General features: G+C 45.3%; 1 protein-coding gene across 4 annotated transcripts in view; it reads right to left on the bottom strand.

Annotated features, from left to right (window-relative positions):
- Positions 1 to 144: 144 nt before the first annotated feature.
- The window catches only part of CD5 (CD5 molecule), a 39,820-nt gene continuing 18,865 nt past the window's right edge, over positions 145 to 21,099 (bottom strand). For 2 of the 4 annotated variants that reach the window (XM_075928406.2, XM_006110281.5), the window contains exons 2-11: positions 16,869 to 16,907; positions 14,559 to 14,852; positions 13,830 to 13,892; positions 12,386 to 12,700; positions 10,233 to 10,511; positions 9,132 to 9,254; positions 7,627 to 7,680; positions 6,209 to 6,331; positions 5,031 to 5,130; positions 145 to 4,539 (exon numbers count right to left, since the gene is read on the bottom strand). In XM_075928406.2, coding sequence (XP_075784521.2) covers positions 5,045 to 5,130; positions 6,209 to 6,331; positions 7,627 to 7,680; positions 9,132 to 9,254; positions 10,233 to 10,511; positions 12,386 to 12,700; positions 13,830 to 13,892; positions 14,559 to 14,844 — 1,329 coding nt within the window. In that variant the 5' untranslated portion in view covers positions 14,845 to 14,852; positions 16,869 to 16,907 and the 3' untranslated portion in view covers positions 145 to 4,539; positions 5,031 to 5,044. Of the gene's footprint in view, positions 4,540 to 5,030; positions 5,131 to 6,208; positions 6,332 to 7,626; positions 7,681 to 9,131; positions 9,255 to 10,232; positions 10,512 to 12,385; positions 12,701 to 13,829; positions 13,893 to 14,558; positions 14,856 to 16,868; positions 16,908 to 21,099 lie in introns of all 4 variants that reach the window. The other 2 variants (XM_075928404.2, XM_075928405.2) reach the window with 2 other exon arrangements.

The raw sequence follows: 21,099 nt of genomic DNA, 5'->3' as shown, positions 1-21,099 counted from the left end.
AAGGTCGTAGCTGTGATTGTTTCAGGAAATGAAGTGGCGTCTGGTTGAAAATGTTTATTGATTTTGGTTTTTTGCCAGCTCAGCATTCTTCCATTGAGTCCCTTGTGATGATGTCCACATAATCTTTCCTCTTCCATCTCTCACTGCCAAATTCTTTATGTATCATCCTTCCTGTCTTTCAGTCTGCAACTAACCCTAGGTGCCCATTTGTGAAATCCTTTTCTCCAGGGGTTAATTGATCTCATGCTTCAGCACCATTTGTCCTTTCCTCTTCTCTGCACTGTAGTTTCTATCCTCCATTCCCCCTTCTCTGTCTGATTTTCTATTCTGTGCCTTATTCATTTGATGAAGATATTGTTCTCTCTGTCTTGGCTTAATACTGACCTCTACAATCCCTGTCTGCAGCTTTGGGGATCTGAAAGCTGACCTGAATAAACCCTCCCTCTCAACTTGAATGAGGGAGTAATTTCTTCTCCATGGTCCCACATACTCCATCATAATTAAAAGCCCAGCTAAGACTACTGCTGAAATTTTGCTTACTATGCCAAAACTTGAGTTAAAAAGCGGGGAGGGTCTTTTCATCTCAGGGTGGTTTGGTTTGCTCCGCTCCATCTACAGCACCAACTCAACTGTGCTTTAGCACCCAGAGTCCATGGTGTGACCTTGACTGTGAAGAGTATTCTGTGAATGAGAATTAGTCATTGATCTGATACTTGTTTTGTGAAGCATTTCTAGCTATTTCCCTAAATTCATGGAAATATAAATTCTCTTTGTTCCCCCTTGCTCAGTTTCTTTATCCATTGGAAACAGCAACAACAGCACAAACTCATATGTTTTAAACAGTCTCTTTGCAGATATCAAGTGTGAATTTCTTCATTTTGTCTGTGTAAGAAGAGTTGCGGGGTTTTGCTGTTAATTTGACAAGTGACATCATAAGCTTGTGTGTGACATAATTATCTGGTGTAGAGATAGTGGTATTCCAAGATAGTTAAAATGGAAGAATGTTTGGATTAACTCAGAGTCAGATGCGATCATCTGATTTCGCACAGATGATTTTTAGTCCTAAAGAAAGGGAAAGACAGAAGCAGAAACTGCTCTAAAAAGAATTAGTTTGGTAAATTTTCTGCACGGTGTCACCATATTTTTGGTAGCACCAGGGGTGTGTGATGCTGTGAAGTGTATTTCAGCAATAGATTAAGAAAAGGCTCTTAATAAAACTTCTAGGGGTGCGTCTAGACTGGCAAGATTTTGCGCAAAAGCACCTGCTTTTGCGCAAAAACTTGCCAGCTGTCTACACTGGCCGCTTGAATTTGCGCAAGAGCACTGACTTTGTAATGTACAAAAATCAGTGCTTCTTGCGCAAATACTTTCACGCTTCCGGTTGGGAAAAAGCCCTCTTGCACAAGAATACTTGCTCAAGAGGGCCAGTGTAGACAGGGAAGAATGGCTAAAATGGCAATTGGGGCTTTCTTGCGCAAAATTGCATCTAGACTGGCCATGGATGCTTTTGCGCAAAAGCATTTTTTGCGCAAAAGCATCCTTGCCAATCTAGACGCTCTTTTGCGGGAATACTTTTAACGGAAAAACTTTTCAGTTAAAAGTATTTCCGCAAAATCATGCCACTCTAGATGTAGCCTAGGAGTTTATATTCCATTCATTGTAAAATGGTATCTGGATGAGACTGTGTCTTTTAGATTAAATATATTAAAACATCATTTGCTGTGATAAGTGATTAGATAAAAATATTACCTTGCTCTACAGGCCTGTGCTTTGTGTGTAGTTCGAGATGTATCTGTTGACTTCAGTGACAAATACAGCTTTAGTATTTTTGACTCCTTGCCCCCCCCTCCCCCCCCATGTAGCTATGGAAGAGTTACTTGAATTCTAACTTGGATCTGGAATCATCAGCACATTTACCATCTGAGTTCCAGGTGCTGAATCTTTATTGTCCAAGTTCTGCAAGCTGCTAACATCCTAACTGTCAGATCTTAGGTTGAGTTTGTGGCACATAGTAGAAACATTTTTTCTTATGTTATCTGAGAGAATTGATATGAAATTCACTGTGAGAAATAAGCATGGAGCTTGATGATGCAGTTTTGCCAAGTCACTACAGAATTTGTCTTTCTGATAAGCTTATTATTATTAATTTGTTTTATAATAATGCCTGAATTGTGCTAAGCCCCAGAGATCCACCAAGAGATAGTCCCTGCTCTGAAGGGTTTGTGTCAGGCGTGGGGAACCTTTTTTGGGTTGGGGGCTGCTGACCCACAGAAAAATTAGTCAGGGGCCACAAACAAGTGAGAAGCAAAAAACTTCTCAAAACTGAAACCTCTCTCTGACATGGGCCCTGATTGAGAAGGAGAAAGATAGACATTCCCCACATTTCCCTCACACACCAGACCCTTGGGGGTCTAGGCTAGTAGATTTTATGTGCTCCAGCCCTGCATGCTGGAGCACCAGTGCGGGTTCCCCAAGGCTGGTGGGGAAACCCCAAGTCTTGGGAGCCAGATCCAGGCAAGCCAGGGAGCACATCCAGCCCCGGGCCTCAGGTTCCCCACCCTTGGTTTATGCTTTACATAGAAGTATTATTATCCCCATTTTACAGATGGGGAACTGAGGCCCAGAGATTAAGTGGCTTGCCCACGGTCACCCAGAGAGTTTGTGGTAGAACCATGACTTGAAGACACATCTCCCGATGTGCCTTAACCACTCTGCCTCCTCCCCCGAACAGTATTGCTCCTGTGCAATGAACTTTTTCTGTTGTATTGAAAAAGGAAGCATAATTACTAGAAAAAAAGTTTTATTGCAACTGTTATTGCTTATTAAATATCTCAGTCATTCTTGTGTTAAACATTATTTCCCACTCACATATCCACCTTGCCTCAAGCTTACATATATCTTCTCTTCACGCATCTAGCCACGCACACATACATACACACCAGTCCCACTCATGTACACATTACCCAAGGATATTGTGCTCCTGAGGTACTTCCAACATCCAGCCATCTGTTAAGCCAAACACACATCATCCACAGCTGCCTAAGTGATGAAAGAAGACAGTTTATTCATAATTTCCATGGTGCTTATTACCTTGGTATCTGAGCATCTCAGACATTAATGAAGTTAGCTTCATAATATCTTTAGAAGATAGGCTATGTCTATACTGGCAGCTTCTTGTGCAAGAAGTCTTGCGCAAGAAAATGTCCACACTGTCATGTGTGAGCTGTACCTTTGCGCAAAAGCTCACATGGCAGTGTGGATGCTCTCTTGTGCAAGAAAGCTCTGATGGCCATTTTAGCCATAGGGCTTTCTTGCGCAAGAAATCCCTGCTGAGCGTCCACACTGCCCTCTTGCGCAAGAGCTCCTGCGGAAGAGGGTTTACACCTGATAAAAAAAAGTGTAGCTCTTGCGCAAGAAGCCCTCTCTTACCACGCCGTACTGTAAATTTCCTTGCGCAAGAGCGGGCGGGCAGTGTGGACGCTCTGCAGATTCTTGCGCAAGAACGACTGTACTTGCACAAGAAGCCGAGAGTGTAGACATAGCCATAGTGAAGTATTGGATTATTTAGAGTGTAAGAGCAGGCATGGAGAGTCTGCAATCTGCTCCTCCAGGGTCTAAGGCCTGGTATACACTTAAAAATTAGATCAGCCTAGCTACATTGCTCAGGGCTGTGAAAGAAAATGCAACAAACGCCATAGTTAGGTTGACCTAATCCCCACTGTAGATGCAATTATGTCAATGGAAGAATCTTTCTGTTGATCTAGCTATTCTCGGAGAGGTGAATTAACCTCATCAACGGAAAAAGTCAGAAGTAGCTATACTACATCTTGTTATGTAGACATACATTAAGTTTAGAAACATCACTACTTTGCAGCCAAATGTAAACCACGTTCTTCCACCTGGCTGCCCTTAACAAACAACACCATATCAACTTAACACACATACACTATCTCTTTCCCAGGGTGAAAAAGAAGTATAAGTGGCAAATACTAGATGAATTTATCACAGGAAGATGCTCAGATACCACAATGACAGGCATAATACAAGAACCAGAATAGAATACGGGAGATTAATGATCAACATGTAAAAATAAAATCCACTGATCTTGGGTGACTTGTTTCAGATACCCAGCATTAAATATATAGGCTTGATTTTCAGAAGTGCAGAGCATCTGCAGACTTCCAGCTGACTTGAACTGGAGCTATGACTGCTTAATACTGCTGAAAATTAGGCCTGAGGATGTGTAGCTGTGCATCAAAGCTGTCCAATTAGGGGTGCTTTTAACTGTTGGGCCCAAGTGACTTGCCAGAGGTCACTGGGGGGAAAAGAAGACAGACTTCCTGATTCTTTTTGCCCTGTGCATGGAAAGGGTGTGTAATTTGGGGCTGCACTGACCCCGCTCCCATCTTATGTCTTTGGCAGTGTGGGAAAAGCCTTTATGTCAGTATGTAGTAACATGTAAATGATTCCAGTTCAGAGTTGTCTCAGGTATTTTTTTCTTCTGTCAGTTTTTCCATTCACCAAGATTCCCATTTCTGTCTGCAGGGCAAGAAAACAAACCATGTAGAAAATAATATAACATCTTGCCAGACTCTGAGGCTATGTTTACACTGCAGTTTTTCTGGGATACTGCAGGTATCTGTCCAGGGAATGCATCTGCTCTTCTGAAATTTTTTTCAGAAGAGCAGATTCGCTTTTTCAGCATCCCTGTAAACCTTGTTTTGTGAGGAAGAAGGAATGTTCCGAAAAAGGCTTTTTTGCCGACATTTGACCCAACGTGGATGGGCTAAATGTCAGAAAAGCCTCTTTCGAAAAAAGAAGCTGAAAAAGCTACACAAATTGCGGTTTGCAATTTGCGTAGCTTTTCCCGGAAGAACAGTGCAGTGTAGACATAGCCTGAGAAGTGCAAACACAGTGATTGTCTGATTCAGCTCTCCTGTGTCTCTTCTCCCCTTTTTGGGTTTGGTGATGACATGATTATGGAATGGTTCAACCTGGTGACAGTGCACCAAGGTTAGGGAGTGTCTTACCTGGGGTAAAGAGGCTAAAGTCGCCGAGCAGAATGTAGGTCATAGTCACTGTCAGAGGAGTTGTCTGGAGGGTTGGAAGACCTGATTGCCCCTTCCAGAGCTGTAAAAGGAAGAAATCACTCTCTTCACTACAGTTCCAGAGAGCAAGGTGCTAATGACCTCTGTGAGGAGTACCAGGGGTGAGGAGTTAAAATCATAGAATACCAGACCTGGAAGGGACCTTGAGAAGTCATTGAATCCAGTCCCCTGCCCTCGCGGCAGGACTAAGTACTGTCTAGATCATCCCTGAGAGATGTCTGTCCAACCTGCTCTTAAATAACTCCAGTGATGAAGATTCTACAATCTCCCTAGGAAATTTAACCACCCTGACAGGCAGAAAGTTTCTCCTAATGTCCAACCGAAACCTCTCTTGCTGCAATTTAAGCCCATTGCTTCTTGTCCTAGCCTCAGAGGCTAAGGAGAACAATTTTTCACCCTCCTCTTTGTAACATGCTTAGATACTTGAAAACCGCTATCATGTCCACTCTCAGTCTTCTCTTTTCTAAACTAAACAGTGCAATTCTTTCAGTCTTCTCTCATAGCTCATGTTTTCTAGACCTTTAATCATTTTTGTGGCTTTTCTCTAGACCTCCAATTTTTCCACATCTTTCTTGAAATGTGATGCCCAGAACTGGGCAATACTCTAATTGAGGCCTAATCAGTGCAGAATAGAGAATAAGAATGTCTTCTTGTCTTGCTCACCACACTCCTGTTGATGCAACCCAGAATCGTGTTTGCTTTTTTGGCAACAGGATTACACTGTTGACTCGTGTTTAACTTGTGTTCCACTATGACCCCTAGTCGTCCCCAGTACATCTAAGGCAAAAATCATAAGAGGTAATAACTACCTTTTGCCTTCATATAAATGCCCTTTTCAGCCAACTATCACAAAAATGGTTATTCCTCCCTCATTTACAGATGGGGAAACTGTGGCACAGCATGGCTAACCGATCTTCCTGAAGCTACAGAAGAGCTGGAAGAAAAACTTCTATATAGTGATACCCACTCTCTTCTATGGTAACACTCTAGTCCATCTCTGCAAGGCAGGCCTGACTGTCTCCCTTCCCTGCTCCTCAGGGTTTTTGCCTGCCTACTCCTTTGTTTGCACCATACCCAATCACTATACACTGTGCTCTTACCTGGATAAGCTGAAAGGTAAGAGTTCTTCTTAGGGGTCTGAGAATAGTCATTGTCTTGGCCCTGTGCACCTTGAACTTCCTGACGGGGCCTGAGAGTGACAGTGCTGTTGCGATGGAACGAGACTAGATGACAGCAGAATGGAGAATTGTTAGTCACTGCATCTTTAAGGTAGAATCATAGCACTGTAAGACTCTATTCCAGGCCCCCATGCAAAGGCATGATTAAATGTACCTAGAGCACATGGGTGACTCATGGTTACACTTGGCAGGTGCACCCCTCTATTTCCCTGCCAAAATTGCATCCCCCTTGCTTCCTCTCTGGGTGGTCCTCTCTGCACCTTCTCCACCCACAGGCACCAGTCACCCCTCTAGACCATCTTTACTCCCTCTCCTTTTGAGCTGCAGAATTATCTTATTGTTCAACCAAAATACTCAGTCTTTCTTCAACATTTCCCCGGAAGCCATGGTTGAAACTCCTCACCCTCATACGCCAACCACCGGTCGCACCATCTAAACCCAAACAGGCCAAGTGTTTGTGACTCAGAGGGGCTGAGTAAGAACGGTACCCGTGCTGGAACATGGTGGAAGAGGGCACTGTGCCACTAGAAGCCGTGTTTGTGACTCTACTTTCCCATCTGAGTCACTAATGAAACATTGAGTCAGCATGGGATGCTGCACTGTGCAGTGATAGTAGTGAGTCATGATGCTAAGAATTACAGTTCTGCAGGAAGTGAGCAGTAGGGGGCGTTTTTCCTTCTGAGCAAGAATGAAACCAGGCCATCATTCTGATGATAGGGGATGTTGTGTTGGTAGAGGTGCTGCTTTTTAGTTGAGGTATAAAGTCCCAGTTCTGACCAGCTGTAATCATTACATTTGCATGTCATTTAAGCTGGGTAATGACATTCTCACATCTTAAAACTCTCTGTTGTTGCAATGGGAGAAGTTCACTGCACCCCCTTAAATCTTAAATACTGCTGTGTTCCACCCCAGAGATGGGTGCATTTCAAAGCGGAGTGTACGATTTTTGCCTGTTCAGAGTTTTGGGATACTGGTAACATTTCAAGGGATAAGAACTTTTGTCCCAGAGCCATGGTTCTCCTGTGGCCTCGGCTTTATTCTCTGCTTCAGACACATCTTGTATCTAAGCTGCTTTCTGGCCCTGCATCATTCAGACAGCCTGAATGAAGGTGGTGAAATGGTGGGACCAGAGGAAACCTCAGTGCCTGGGGTGGTTATTGGCTGTAAACCACTTAACCCTCAGGCTCAACAATAGCCATCCTGTTGCTGAGCTGCGGAGCCCAGGGGGCTGTTGTACCTGAGATCAAACTGACCGCAGCAGCACATCAGATGCTGCAGAGGAAGCTGTAGAGATGAGAGTGTTCAGGGTGACCTACGGAGACCTGCCTCTGTCTCCTTACCGTTTTGTTGTAATCCAGTTGGGCCTATCCACTGGCGCTGCTTCTTCTTGGTGTCTGCACGGAGAGGGAGAGGATGAAGTTAGATGGGCACAGACCCGTCTATGTTATATATATCACAGACAGTAGGGGCTAGAGAGCCACATTGGACCAGGTTGTCCCTACCATGCATTTTCTAGTGTTTTGTCCGTTTGGACTTCACATGGCGCCAGCAATGGGGAATCACTTGAGACTATTTCCCATCCTGATCAAGCAGAGTTTTCTGGGTGTTCTGCCTTAATTTCTCTTTTGTCTTCTAACCTGTTAAGCCACATCAAATAATCCCTCTGCTTCCTGGCCTGACACTTGAGGTGCTACAAATCATTTGGCTAACAGGGCCTGGCTGCTCCTTTGTATCATTTCCATGTTTAAACCTCTCGGCAATGTGTGAAATATACAACACTGGGTGATTTAAGAGGTTTTTGCTTTCTGATCACCTTTCTTATTCTACTTGCATCATGTGGGCTAGTCAATCTCAGATCATGAGGAGAGGCATTTCCCACGTTCAAGGAGTGGGAAAAGAACAGTTCTGAACCCCTCTAGCTATGTCTACACTGCTGGGTTTTTCAGCAGAAGATATGCAAATCATGCTCATCTGCATATTTTCTACCGATCCTTTTTGCGGAAGAGGTTTTTGCTAATAAAAAGCCCCCCCTGTAGACTACTGTACAAGATCAGCATGAGAAACATGCATGTGTCTACTGAATCCTCAAAGGGGACAACATATAAAGCTCCTTTTCACAGGTATGCCTTTTGTTTAAGAGCAATGCATCAGCCAGTATAGCTCTGTGTGATGCCTCCGCGCCAGAGGTGATGAAGTGGGAAAGAGGCTGAAAGGAGAGAACATGGGAAGACAGTGGCAGAGCAAGAAGAAGAGAGAGAGAGAGGCAAGGAGAAAAAGAGGGGAAGAAGAAGATGGAAAATAGACATGGGAGCTAGAATCACAGGGTATGTCTACATTGCATTCCTCCTTTGAGAGAGGAATGCAAATGCAGACAAATGAAATTGCAAATGAAGAGCGGATTTGAATTTCTTGTGTTTCATTTGCATAATGGCAGCCAGCCGCTTTTCCGAAATAGTGTATTTCGAGAAAAAATAGGGGTTATTTAGAAAAGAAACCTTTCCTTTGAAAATGAAGTTTAAGGGTTCAAAGGAAGGGTTTCTTTTCAAAATAACCCCGTTTTTTTCTCAAAATATGCTATTTTGGAAAAGTGTCCAGCCGCCTTTATGCAAATGAAGTGCGGGAAATTAAAATCCACGCTTCATTTGCAATTTCATGTGTTTGCATTTGCATTCCTCTCTCGAAGAAGGAATGCAATGTAGACTTACCCACAGTGACTCCCAGCTGTGCGAGTAGAAAAGAACTTGCCCCAGACTCCTTGGAGCCTGGCTGAGGGAGTGAAGTATGCTATAGTATAAGGGTGACAGGATCTATGGTTTCACTCCTACAGCAGGAGTGTTTCACATACATTTCTTCTGTAGTTTCTTGTAGGCGGGAGGTCCACAGATAACAAGGAGGACTCCAAGGAGGATTAGAGCCAGCAAAATGCTCACAATGGTTCCTGCTCCCACCGCAGCTGAACGAGGGTGGCCTGGGAAAAGGAGTTGCAATTACTGATTAATTCCCATTGTCTCCAGAGAAATGCCAGTGCTTAGGACTGTTACCCACTGTTACCCGCTGGAGACCAGAGTCCACTTAAGCCCCAGTCCCTCTACTCCACCTTACCCCAAAGACTCAATTAGAACCCATTATCCCCATGCCAAGCCCTTCCTCAGCTTCCAAACTGTATCACAAACCTCACTCAACTCACATCTTCTATCCCCCAACACCACCTTCTACCTAATTTCCAACCCCAGCAATCTGCGAAGGTTGAGCAGAGATCATGAACATTTCTCTTCTTCATTTCCTAAGTGCATTATCCACGTGGTCTTGCCCTCTTTGAGTGGCTGGCCCACGTGAGATTTATGAGTCTGCTGCTGCCACCAGGCTAATTGCATTAGTTCTTCAGCTTACTGGTGTGACGTAGTGGGGGTACTTGCTGGGCTGTGGTGACCTCTGCTGTCTGGAGCAAGACCCATCAGGGAAAACCGTATTATGCAAAGGTACCATACCGGTTGAACCAGCCTACCCCCCATGGGGAAAAACAAAGGGAGGTGGAATGCTGCCCTGGCTGGAGGCAGGGCTGGGAGAGGTAGAGTTGGTTCCTGTCTGGAAAGCAGGGGAGAAGGAGCTGGGGAGGGGGGTTGGGACTTCTCTATCTCAAGGGGAGCACTGAGGCCTCTTAGCCCCAGTTCCTGTAACCAGATTACATCTGTGCTGTGCTGTATCCTGGAGGAGCAATAAACCACCCTCAATTCCACTGGCTGGTGGAGTCTGTTTGTGCCATTTTGGGGTGCAGGAGACGGGGGACCCCCAACGCGCCGTCACAACTGGTAACAGCTCATGTGCGATCCAAAGATTCTGTGTTCCCTCCCTATGGATGACCTAGTCAAGGGTTTGTGATGTAACGTGGTCCCATCCTGTGAGGGATAAGCCGTGCTCTAGAACCCAGAAGAACCTGTTGGCTTACATGTGACTCTGGTTTTGAAGCATTGTGTTTTCTGGAAAGAGAGACACTTCTGGAGCTGATTTGTGCTGCAGGACACGCCTGAGACCTTAGTATCCTGGATCTGGGTGATTGATGAAAAGTTCCCACACCGCAGCTCTTGGCATATCTGCACCCCTCTGGATTTCATTAGTGAACTGGAATCGCACAGAACTTCCCATCTCTCATTATGGAACACCTCCAAGATCCCTTCGCAAGAGCTCCAGCTGTCCACAAGCCTTTGCATCACCCTTGGCTGGGAACCTGTGCAGAAGACAAGCAGGAACTGGTGAGAGTCCCCGTGGTGAGCAGATGTTTCAATGATCTAGCTGCCTACAGGTAATGTGGCCTCATGGGTACAAGACTAGGCTGCTACTCTGGAGACATGGATTCTGTTCCCATCCCTCCCACTAACCCTTTGGGTGTTTATGGACAAAGAGTCCCCTTCTGTGTCCTTCCCTCCTTTTGTCCTGTGCAATGAGTGTGGAAGATACTGAGGGTGAGAGCTGTCTCTTATAGTGTCTTTTTATCGCTTAGTTCAGTGGGATGCTAAGCTCATGTGTGATCATCAGGTGCTGTTACACAAATAATTATTAGCTGGCAGAATGATGGGGCTCCAGTGTATTCGATACCTATTGTTGGTAGTTAATAATATTTTGCATGGCATATGTAGCCATGAGAACTGCCCCTTACACTGCAGCATTTCACAGCCTGTGATAGACACTGAATTAATACTGCACTACAATTCTGTCCATTCCAGGTTAGGGTGGCAGGTGATTTGAGTTCTAATCCTGCCTTATTGTGTGATCAGGGGCAAGTTTTGCTTGCCATAAAATGGGAACAATAATCATGACTCATAGTGAAATTATAAGGGTTAATGATTAATGTGTGAACAGCACATGGAAAACCTCATCTATAAGCTGCTAGAGAACTACAGAGTATTAGTAACACAGTATTGCACTTCATGTGATATTAATTGCACTGTATTGTATCATGTGGCTTTGCATTGGAATGCATGGTATCTAGGGTACTGTGTCTCAATAGCTCTGTATCATATGGCATTGCACTGGATGTGAAAGACTAGTTGACTAGCTGACAAGCAAATGCTTATCGGATAGTCAACAGGTTAGACCACTAGTTACTTCCCACCCCCACCCCCGCTGCCTCTATCAGAAAGAGGCAGCAAGGGGTGGGGAAGAGGATGGGGTGCTTCAAAGCGGCAGTGCCATGTGGCGCCTGGGGCCAGACCCTGGGCTCCACACGGCGCTGCTGCTTTGAAATGCTGTGTGCAGCCCGGGGTCTGCTGCTTTGAAATGCCATGTGCAGCCTGGGGCCAGCTGGGGACTACCCTGCTGACTCTGGCCTCCATGTGGCGCTGCTGCTTTGAAACACCGTGAGGAGTACGGGACCAGCGAGGGACTGCTTGAGTCCCCTGCTGGCCCTGTGCTCCCCACAGCACTTTTGCCTTAGAAGTGTAGTCCTGGGGCTTTTGCTACACTTCAAAGGCAGAAGCGCCCTTATCAACTAATTGAATAGTTGACTATTCAATTAGCCAATTAATTGAAATTTTACATCCCTACTGCAGAGCATTTGTATTGCATTAGAAACTTTAATGTTGCATTAGTACAGGGTTGTGTTGCACTGTTCTCTACCCAAGAGTCTGAAAATTCTCAGCATCAGAAGTTGTTACCGGAAATAAACTCGGTAATAATTGAGACTGATGCTTGGCATTGCTGAGCTTAGTGCAGAGGATGCTGGTGTGTGTAAAAGTGACAGCAATCTTGACACTTTTGGATTTGTAGACAAAGGGATGATGGAGGGGAAAAAGAGCTGAGAATCAAAACTGCTGGCAGTTCTAGACAGTAAAGGCCAGCACTAGGCATGGTGATAGAAGAGGGGAATATTTCTGAAGCATTTCCTTGTTATTCTAGAAATGATCTACCACAATCTGACACTTAAGTTCATGGCCAGCAGGCTGCCAGTGGAGTGATTCCCCTTTCCCCACCTCATGCAGTAACAGGACTGCGGGGGTGGACTGGCCTCTTTAGAGTGCACAGGACAGAAGTAACGGTGAAACATGGCAAGAGAGGAAAGCGAAAAGGAACTTGACGTGGCTGTCCTAAGATGGACTCACTCACCAGAGCAGAGGACGGAGGCTGGGATTTTGTTGCGGGAGATGCTGGTTCTGTTGAAACAGTCTGGGATGGAGTCACCTCTGCATGATGCCATCATCTCCCAGCGGACAGGTAGATGAGGTCTTTCATCTTTCGTGATGGAAGGCCACTTGGCCTCATCTAAGGCTTCACCGCAGCCTACGTTGCGGCAAACCCAGCTGGCCAGCTCGCTCTTGTTTTCTGGACGTGACTGGACAGTTCCCCACTGGCCTCCCATGTACAGCTCCACCGTCCCTGAGCAGTTGAACCTTCCATCTGCCAGCCGTAGCCTAGGAGGGCCTGGGGAAAGGACAAAGAGAAGGGGATTGTTACAGACAGACACACCATCTCTACACCATGGCACGTAACCTACCAACATTGCCTGCAATAAAGGTGTTGGGGTGCCTTTCTGCTGCTATTTTTGGTCACATCAACCAGTTTTTTACTCCCTAGTCATTTGAGAGGCACACCCTAATAGACTTCAGCTGTGGGGAACTGTGGGAGATTGTTAGGAGAGAGCCCGGTCCTAGTGAAATCCTGCTGAAATCCCTCCTCACCACTTTTCTTATTCCAGCTTCTCAGCTACATCTGAAACAATGGGAACAGCTGTTGGGGTGTTTTCCAGCCAGGATCCACTCAGTCCTAGGGTGCTGCTCTGACTCTGTGGGGTAGTGCAGTCCCTGAGCAGAGTTTTCATCAATAATTGAAATTAAATCATCCAAGTACCCATTAAATTGAAAATATCTATCTAATAATCAAAGTAATATAGGATTTGTTGTACTAGATCTAATTACTGCTCCATATCCTGCTTTATCATAATAGACCATTGGCCCATTTTGTCTCGTATCTCACTCCCTGCTAATGCCATACTAAATGAGACCACTGATCCATGGAATTAAATATCCTGCCTCCTGCGGTACCAGTTCAGATAGCTGTCCACCTAGTCCACTGTCATGTTTCCACTAGCAATCTTTACCTGATGCTTCAGAGCAAGGTGATCTCTCCCCACCTAATCCAGCTTGCTCAACGTGCAGTGCTGTTCACTGGAGTGAGGAAGGGAATTATATTTTAGCCCCAGGGGGGATCTGTTTATGCCCCTGAAGAATGAGATACAATTACCATGTTTTAGTTGGTCTTCCTACAAATGTTGTTATCCATTATATGATTATCTGTCTCTCCTAAAAACCCATACATAGATGGCTTCCCGTAGCAATAAGTTCCACAGGCAGATGTCTCAGTGTGCAAAGAAGCACTTCCTTTGATTTGTTTGATCTTAATTTTATTGAGGGACTCTTTTGATTTTTTGCATCGTCTCTCCTAATGATCACCTTTACATGTGGTAACTTGCAACCATTTCTATCATAAGAGTGAATGTGGATCTGAATGGATTTGATTAATGTGGGTGTGTGGGTGTGGGGAGTTTCCTTACCAGGGGGTTCTGTTGCAGTTGGTGATGAAGTTGTTGGTGGTGCAGTGGTGATGTTCTGTTTTTCTGAAAAGATAAGGACGTCCAAAATGTTTTAGTAGAGCTCAGACCCAGTCCAGGCAAAAGTTGTAAACGAGGCAGTCAGGAAGAGTTACGTTCACTGAACTGACACAGACAGAAATTAAATAAAAAAGAGATAAATTCCCTCACTGGAAGGTTGCAGTGCAATTCTACTTGATTTCTTAAATTCAGAACAATAGCACGCAAGAACTCAGAAACATACATAGGAAGAAAACAGGCTTCTCCCTTATGCCAGTGGTGCTCAACCTTTTTTAATTCATGACCCTCAGGGCTGGGAACATTTTTTGTTGAGCAAAAAAAAAGAAAAAAACCAACGCTTAGTGCCAAAGCGCCATTCCACTCCCCTGCCACTCCCCCTGGCCGCGCTGTGTGTAAGTTGGGTGCCGAGCCGGGAAAACAAAATGACGGCCAGCACAGTGCTGTGATACCCCAGGAAGATAGCCGCGACCCCTGGCGGGGTTGTGACCCATGGGATGCACACCGCTGCCTTAGGCAGTGAGACATAACTCACCCACCTTGCTTTCAGCTGGCTCTTTTCTGCCTGACTCTGATTGCAAGCAGGACTAAGAACATCTGTTCTCATGCTCCTGATGTTACATTGTAATTCCAATACAGTCCTGAATACACCACAGAGTGGAGGATGAGACCTACCTTTGCAAATCATGATCACCTCCTCAGTGCAGTTGGATTTAACCCAGGAGCAGAGCTTCAGGTCAGGCACATTACTCAGGCAGTTCATCTTCCTCCTTCCCATGGGTTTCTGCCCTGAGTTAAATTTGATAACCTCACTAAAGAAGAAGGAGTCACAGTCCAGCTGGTTACAGACCATTTTTGTGAACTTCTGGTCCCAGAGCTGGTGACAAACTCTCTCCCAGTTGCCAGTAAGATTAATCTCCAGCAGACCCAAACATTTGAAGCCAGTTCCCGTGAGTCTCATGTTCAGCCCTGCTGAGATGGTAAAACAGCATGTTAGAGTATAGGAAATCTCTCTCTTTCTCCTCCCTTGTGTCTGTTTCCCTCTCTTTAGTTTTGCCTTCTCTGACACAAAAAAAGCATGTGTTTCTAATACACATTAGCTCACCTGCTGTGCAATACCACAGGGGACAGGGACAGTAGGTTTTAAATATACAAGACTGACTATGGTAGGGGAACAAAAAAACAGTACTATGCAGCACTTTAAAGACTAACAAGATGGTTTATTAGGTGATGAGCTTTCGTGGGCCAGACCCACTTCCTCAGATCAAATTGTGGAAGAAAATTGGCATGACCATATATACCAAAGGGATACAATCAAAAAAAGTTAACACATATAAAATTGACAAATCAGATTTTAGAACAGAGGAGAGGTGAGGGGGGGGAGGCTAGTGTCTATGAGTTAATGATATTAGGGGTGATAGTGCTGACCAAGTGTGAGCAAATCATTGATTTTTTTTTTCAGTTTGGAAGCTGAACTGAAAAATTCAAGGAAAAAATCAGTTTGATTTGAACTGAAATCAAATGTTATTTTTTTTTCTTGCTGAAACAAAACAATATCAAATGTTGTCAGGTCAGCTGAAACATTTTGTTTGACCCCAAATTACATTTGTTTTGTTTTATTTCTTGTTTTATTTTGGATTAAACAAAATGTTTCATTCAGTTCCAAATGATCTTTTAAACTTTCCTTTCTGAGTGTTTTTCACCCCTTTTAAAAATACAGCTAAACTTTTCAGTGAAACAAGGTGAGGGAGGCGATGTTTTTTATTGCACCATCTTCTGTTGGTGAGAGAGACTAGCTTTGGAGCTCACACAGAGCTTCATACTTCAAGAAGAGCTCAGTGTGAGCTCGAATGTTTGTCTCTTTCACCAATGTAAATCAATCCAATAATAGCTATTGCCTCCCTATATTGCCTTTCTAATATCCTGGAACAAACATGACTTCAACAACACCACAAATAATTTGAGACAAAACATCATTTTTAAATGGCTAAAAATGGAGTGTTTTGACATTTTTTTAAAATTCCCATTTTTTCCAGCCAACGCTATTTGTTGAATTTCAGCCATTTACTTTAAAAATAAATTCACCGTGCTCCAGTGCTGATGTTGTAAAAGCTACAGGTCCCTTGTCTCCACTAAGATTTTACAATGGACTAGTGAATACTTGTGAGTTATCGCCATGTAAAATCTTCCTCTTTCCTGAAGCGAATCAGCCCTCAACTCAATCTTGTCTCCTGTTAGTTCCTTTTGCTCCAGCGCTCTCTGAAATGTCAGAAGCTGTTTTGTGAAGCAGAGCAGGAAGGCTATGGTGTTCATTTGTTTGTGTGGCTCTCTTGATGTGTAGTAGTGTGTGTGTGTGGCTTTGTGTGTGTAGACACACCAGCATGCACATGGAGACAGCTGGGCTGTCTTACTACTCTATACTAGAGCAATGTTGTAGATGCGATTCCAGCTCCAGATGTTAGCAGCACTGGGATCAATGGGCTGGCAGCTGCTGCTGGAGTTTAACCCTGCGGCTGATGAGCAATAGGAGATGCTAAAAGCCCTGCGGTAGTTAGCAGTAAGTCTGCATTAAGGCTCCCAACATTGCTAACCTCAGTGAAGCTGTTTGCAATAGTGGTACATTTTTGCAAAATTTCCCGTCTGTAGCTGAGGCATCAGCGCCCTGGAGGTGCTGAGACTGTGTAGTCATCAGAGTCTGGGCTGCTTGACCCGCTCCTCTTGCAAAGATTTCTCAGGGTGTGAGGTGTCCCAGAGCAAGAAGGATGGTGCTGGGCCTAGCTGGCTAACCCTTGCTGCAGTGACATTCTGGGGACCAGTACACATCAGGATGAGGAAACCAGGATAAGTCTCTTTCTTGATGCCGCAGAACGCTAAGCTGGTTACATATGTTGCTAATAAGCTAAGTAACTGACGGCTGCCTGATTGGATTTTATTTTATATCCAAGAGCAACATGGCTTGAAAGAGGTTTCAACAGATGCACTGACCTGCAGGATTCCAGCTTTCCCAACCATGGCAGGAGGTCACTGCAAAGAGAAGAGACCGTCAGGAGAAGTAAGGTGGACAGGCATGACTTCAGTTCAAACATACTTCTCATTAGGAGCCAGGCAGCTAATGCTGCATCATGCCCCTTGGCCAGGGAAACATGGCACCTTGGTTCTAAACCAAGGCTACCCAACTTGGGAAGTCCCGGGGCCCACAATGATACAGCACATGCCAAGGGCCTCAACTTAAGTGGGGTTGCATAGACATGCAAATATATGCAAATAGCTTCTTTCACACCGACGGACATTACACAAAGATTAAAGCAAGACTACACAACATGCAGGCCCCATTTAGTCAGCTCCGCTGATATTAATAAAATGCAATATTTACCTCATTCCCACCCATATGATCAATGACAGTCCAGGAATTTAACTACTAAAATGCATATCAACAGAAGATCATTATATTGGTTACTTTTTTATTTGGGCTCCCACCCTCAGGCTGCGTGTTGAGCCTCGTGTAAACCAAAACTGTACCGTGAGCTGGAAACAAACAGGCCAAAGGGCGCATGTGACCCGCATGTTGAGTAGCCCTGTTCTGAACTATGCTCCCACTGAAGGATGTTTTCTGCTAAAAGGCTCTTGTCTGCAATTTCTGTTGTCTGCTCTGCAGCATTTTTGGAAAAGCCTTTGTTATCCTTTAATAAAACCAGCACACCACAAACTTAGAATCATAGAGCTGGAAGAGACCTCAGGAGGTCATCAAGTCCAGCCCCCTACCCAAGGCAGGACCAATCCCAACTAAATCAACCCAGCTAGGGCTTTGTCAAGCCAAGAATTAAACACCTCTAGGGATGGAGATTCCACCACTTCTCTAGGTAACCCATTCCAGTGCTTCACCACTCTCCCAGGGAAATAGTTTTTCCTAATATCCAACCTAGATCCTCCCCTACTGCAACTTGAGACCATTGCTCCTCATTCTGCCTTCTGTCACCACTGAGAACAGCCTCTCTCCATCCTCTTTGGAACCCCCTTCAGGAAGTTGAAGGCTGCTATCAAATCCCCCCTCACTCTTCTCTTCTGCAGTCTAAATAGACCCAACTCCCTTAGCCTCTCCTCAAAGGTCATATGCTCCAGCCCCCTAATAATTTTGGTTGCCCTCCGCTGGACCCTCTCCAATGCGTCCACATCCTTTTTGTAGTGGGGGGGCCCAGAACTGGACACAGCACTCCAGACATGGCCTTCCTTCTTCCAACAGAGCTAAGCATGGACTATTAGGCCTCTGCAATGGAAAGGATTTCTTAGGGCCCAATGAGGCCAGTACAGAATCGTTCCCTATATTAAATGGCCTAAGGGACATTGCTGCTAGTTCCATGTCAGGGGCCTTTTCTGATCTGCTGTTCCATTATTACTATTATTTGTATTACAAAAGCACCTCAAGCTCTAGTACAGACTGTGGTGCATGGTACAAACTCATAGTGAGCGACACTCTCTGCCCCGAAAGATCTTTCAGTCTTGAGAGAAAAGACTGGCAAAGAGTGAGAGGGGACACTGAGGCAGGAGAGGGGAGGGAATTTGCCCAAGGTGATGCAGCACATCAGAGCTGGGAAGAGAAGCCAAATGCGAGGCAGTGAACTCTTGATTCCCACTGGCAGAGGGCACAGGGGTGAATAAGGGTTCCAAAAATCTCTTGGGTCTGGTCTCTACACAGTAGTTTATCAAAGGTCGCCATGTATGGGCTCTAGTGAAAGGTTGTGTCATGCTGATCCGCATCGCCACCGTGAAATGTAGGTGTGGATAATACGTAAGGTGCTGTGTATATATCCTGAAAATTATGCTCTGTGATTAGGGGCTGGTCACCAAAAGGTGACAAACCACCTTCTTTCCAGCAGGATATGCTTATCTACCTGTCTGGCTATATGTAAGTTGGATATTGTTTGCTTCACAGTGAAAGGCTATTTACATTCTCAGCCAAATGTTAATCACAAGTTAGCAAAGTCTCCAGGGGGAATTTTAGACAGGAAATAATGAACAGCGGAGAGGTCCCCTATCCTGTATACAAGCAAAAACCTGGATTATTGGAGCTCTGTCTGAGGGTACAGAGGTCACCCCCATAATCTGTCACATAGAGGACAAGCTGCCAGAATGCTTGTCTTACAAACAGAGGGTCACAGCCTGCCTGCTTACGTCCTGGGAGAAAGAATTTGGGTGAGCTAAACATCACGAGTCAGAAAAATATCTTGTTAGTTAAGTCTAGGCCTGGATGGTGAGGGGTGTTTTATGTGACACTAGCCAATTGCTTCCAATATTTCTACTTTCTTGCTATTACTCAAGCCTCTGTTCTTTGTTAAATACATGTAGCTTTGATTTCCCTATTGATGTGCTGTGTAGAGCCAAGTGGTAGTCTGAAGTATAAGTAGTAAGCTATACAATACTGTTCCTTTGGGAGCAACAGCTGTGTGAATTCTGTGAGTGTCCAGTGGACTGAGGGCTGTGCACTCCAGGAAGATGCTCATAGAGTTTTGGGAGATACATGGTGTCTATGGCTAACCTGCAAAGGGGCAGTGGGGTTGTGTAGACTGAGAGGGCAGTGCCGGTGGAGTCAGGGAACTAAAACTAGGGATTACCAAATGAAATTAATAGGCAGCAGGTTTAAAACAAACAAAAGGAAGTTTTTCTTCACTCAGCGCGCAGTCAACCCGTGGAACTCCTTGCCAGAGGATGTTGCAAAGACCAGGACTTTAACATGGTTCAAAAAAGAGCTGGATAGCTTCATGGAGGTTAGGTCCATCAATGGCTATTAGCCAGGATGGGTAGGAATGGTGTCCCTAGCCTCTGTTTGTCTGGAAATAGATGACAGGAAAAGGATCATCTAGGATTTTCTGTTGTGATCCCTCCCTCTGGGGCATCTGGTATTGGCCACTGTCAGCTGACAGGATACTGGCCTAGATGGACCTTTGGTCTGACCCAATCTGGCCATTCTTAGGTTCTTATGTTCTTACCCCCTAGCAGACACAGATGAGGCTCCCTTGCTTTAAGGGCACATGGTGGAGAGGTGCCTCATTACCTGAGAAATCCCAGGGAATATCACATGAGTTCCCTGACTTCCCATCTGGGCCCCTATCCACTAGGCTCACCCTGCCTCCCAGTGTGTGTGACACAGCCCCTACCAAGGGCTGGCCCACAGTGCGTTATGAGTCTGGCCCAGTTTCTAGGGGCAGGAGTCATTCCTGCAGCCTGTACCCTTAGTGCCGAAGACCTTGGGCGCAAGCCCTGCCGGCATCCCCAGGGGACCATGTTCACAGCTTGCTTGATAGCATTTGGATTGAGGTGGCAGCAGCCCCAGACCCTTCAAAGCTCACTAAAGGAGGTGGGGGAACGGAGCTGAAAGAAGGATGGTGAGGCTCCAGCAAAGCAAAATACCTTCTCTGCCTCACTGGGGGGTATTGGAGCTGTTTGGAAGCTGTACAGTGCGGTGGATTCCTACCCAAAGATCTCTTTCTGGGGTCCTTTCACCAGGAAGTCCTTTCCTGCCATGCTCTTGAGGAGGGATTGGGCAGCAAAGTAAGGACATCTGCAGAGGACACACATGTTGCTGGGTAGGTACAGCCAGTGGTGTTGGGCTAGGAGCTCATGGAAGCAAGGGAGGAGTTCAGGCTGGGGGACAGGAGTCTGACTCTGGTCTAATGTAAGGCAATGAATGCTGGAAAGAATGGCCAGCGTGTTTCACTCATGCCGATGGGCTCCAGTCTCTTGGGTGACTTATGTGAAAAGCACATGGGGCCAGAGGAAGGCTGTTGACTAAGATGATACCAGTCCACTCCTGAGATCAGTAGGGTGGTCTACACCAGCTGGGGATCTGCCCCACTGGCTCCAATAGAATCATGCTGATTTACACCAGATAGGGATCTAGCCCATTACATTGATATAGTTGCTTTACAGAGCAAAACTGTGCTTTTAAATCTTTATCACACCCAGCTCTGTATGCTGCAGCGGAGGCCTGATTGCAGCTGTTGTTAAGCCCGTTGTGGTAGAATGTTGTCATGAATTTTTATAAGCAAATAATCCCCAGGCTTCTGGCTCTCGGGTAATTTTTGTGCACATGATTTATGATCCTACTATGCAATCTAAATTACATCAAGATGCAATCTGTGGGTAGACAAACGGGAGAGATGTGGTAAAGGACAAGGTACCAGGAAAGGATGGATCATGGCCCTTGGCTGGTGTAAACTTG

This window comes from Pelodiscus sinensis, chromosome 5 (genome assembly GCF_052426305.1).
Source record: "Pelodiscus sinensis isolate ZL-2025 chromosome 5, ASM5242630v1, whole genome shotgun sequence".
NCBI lineage: Eukaryota > Metazoa > Chordata > Testudines > Trionychidae > Pelodiscus > Pelodiscus sinensis.
The sequence above is the reverse complement of the archived record's forward strand: the minus strand, read 5'-3'. Positions and strand labels throughout refer to the sequence as shown.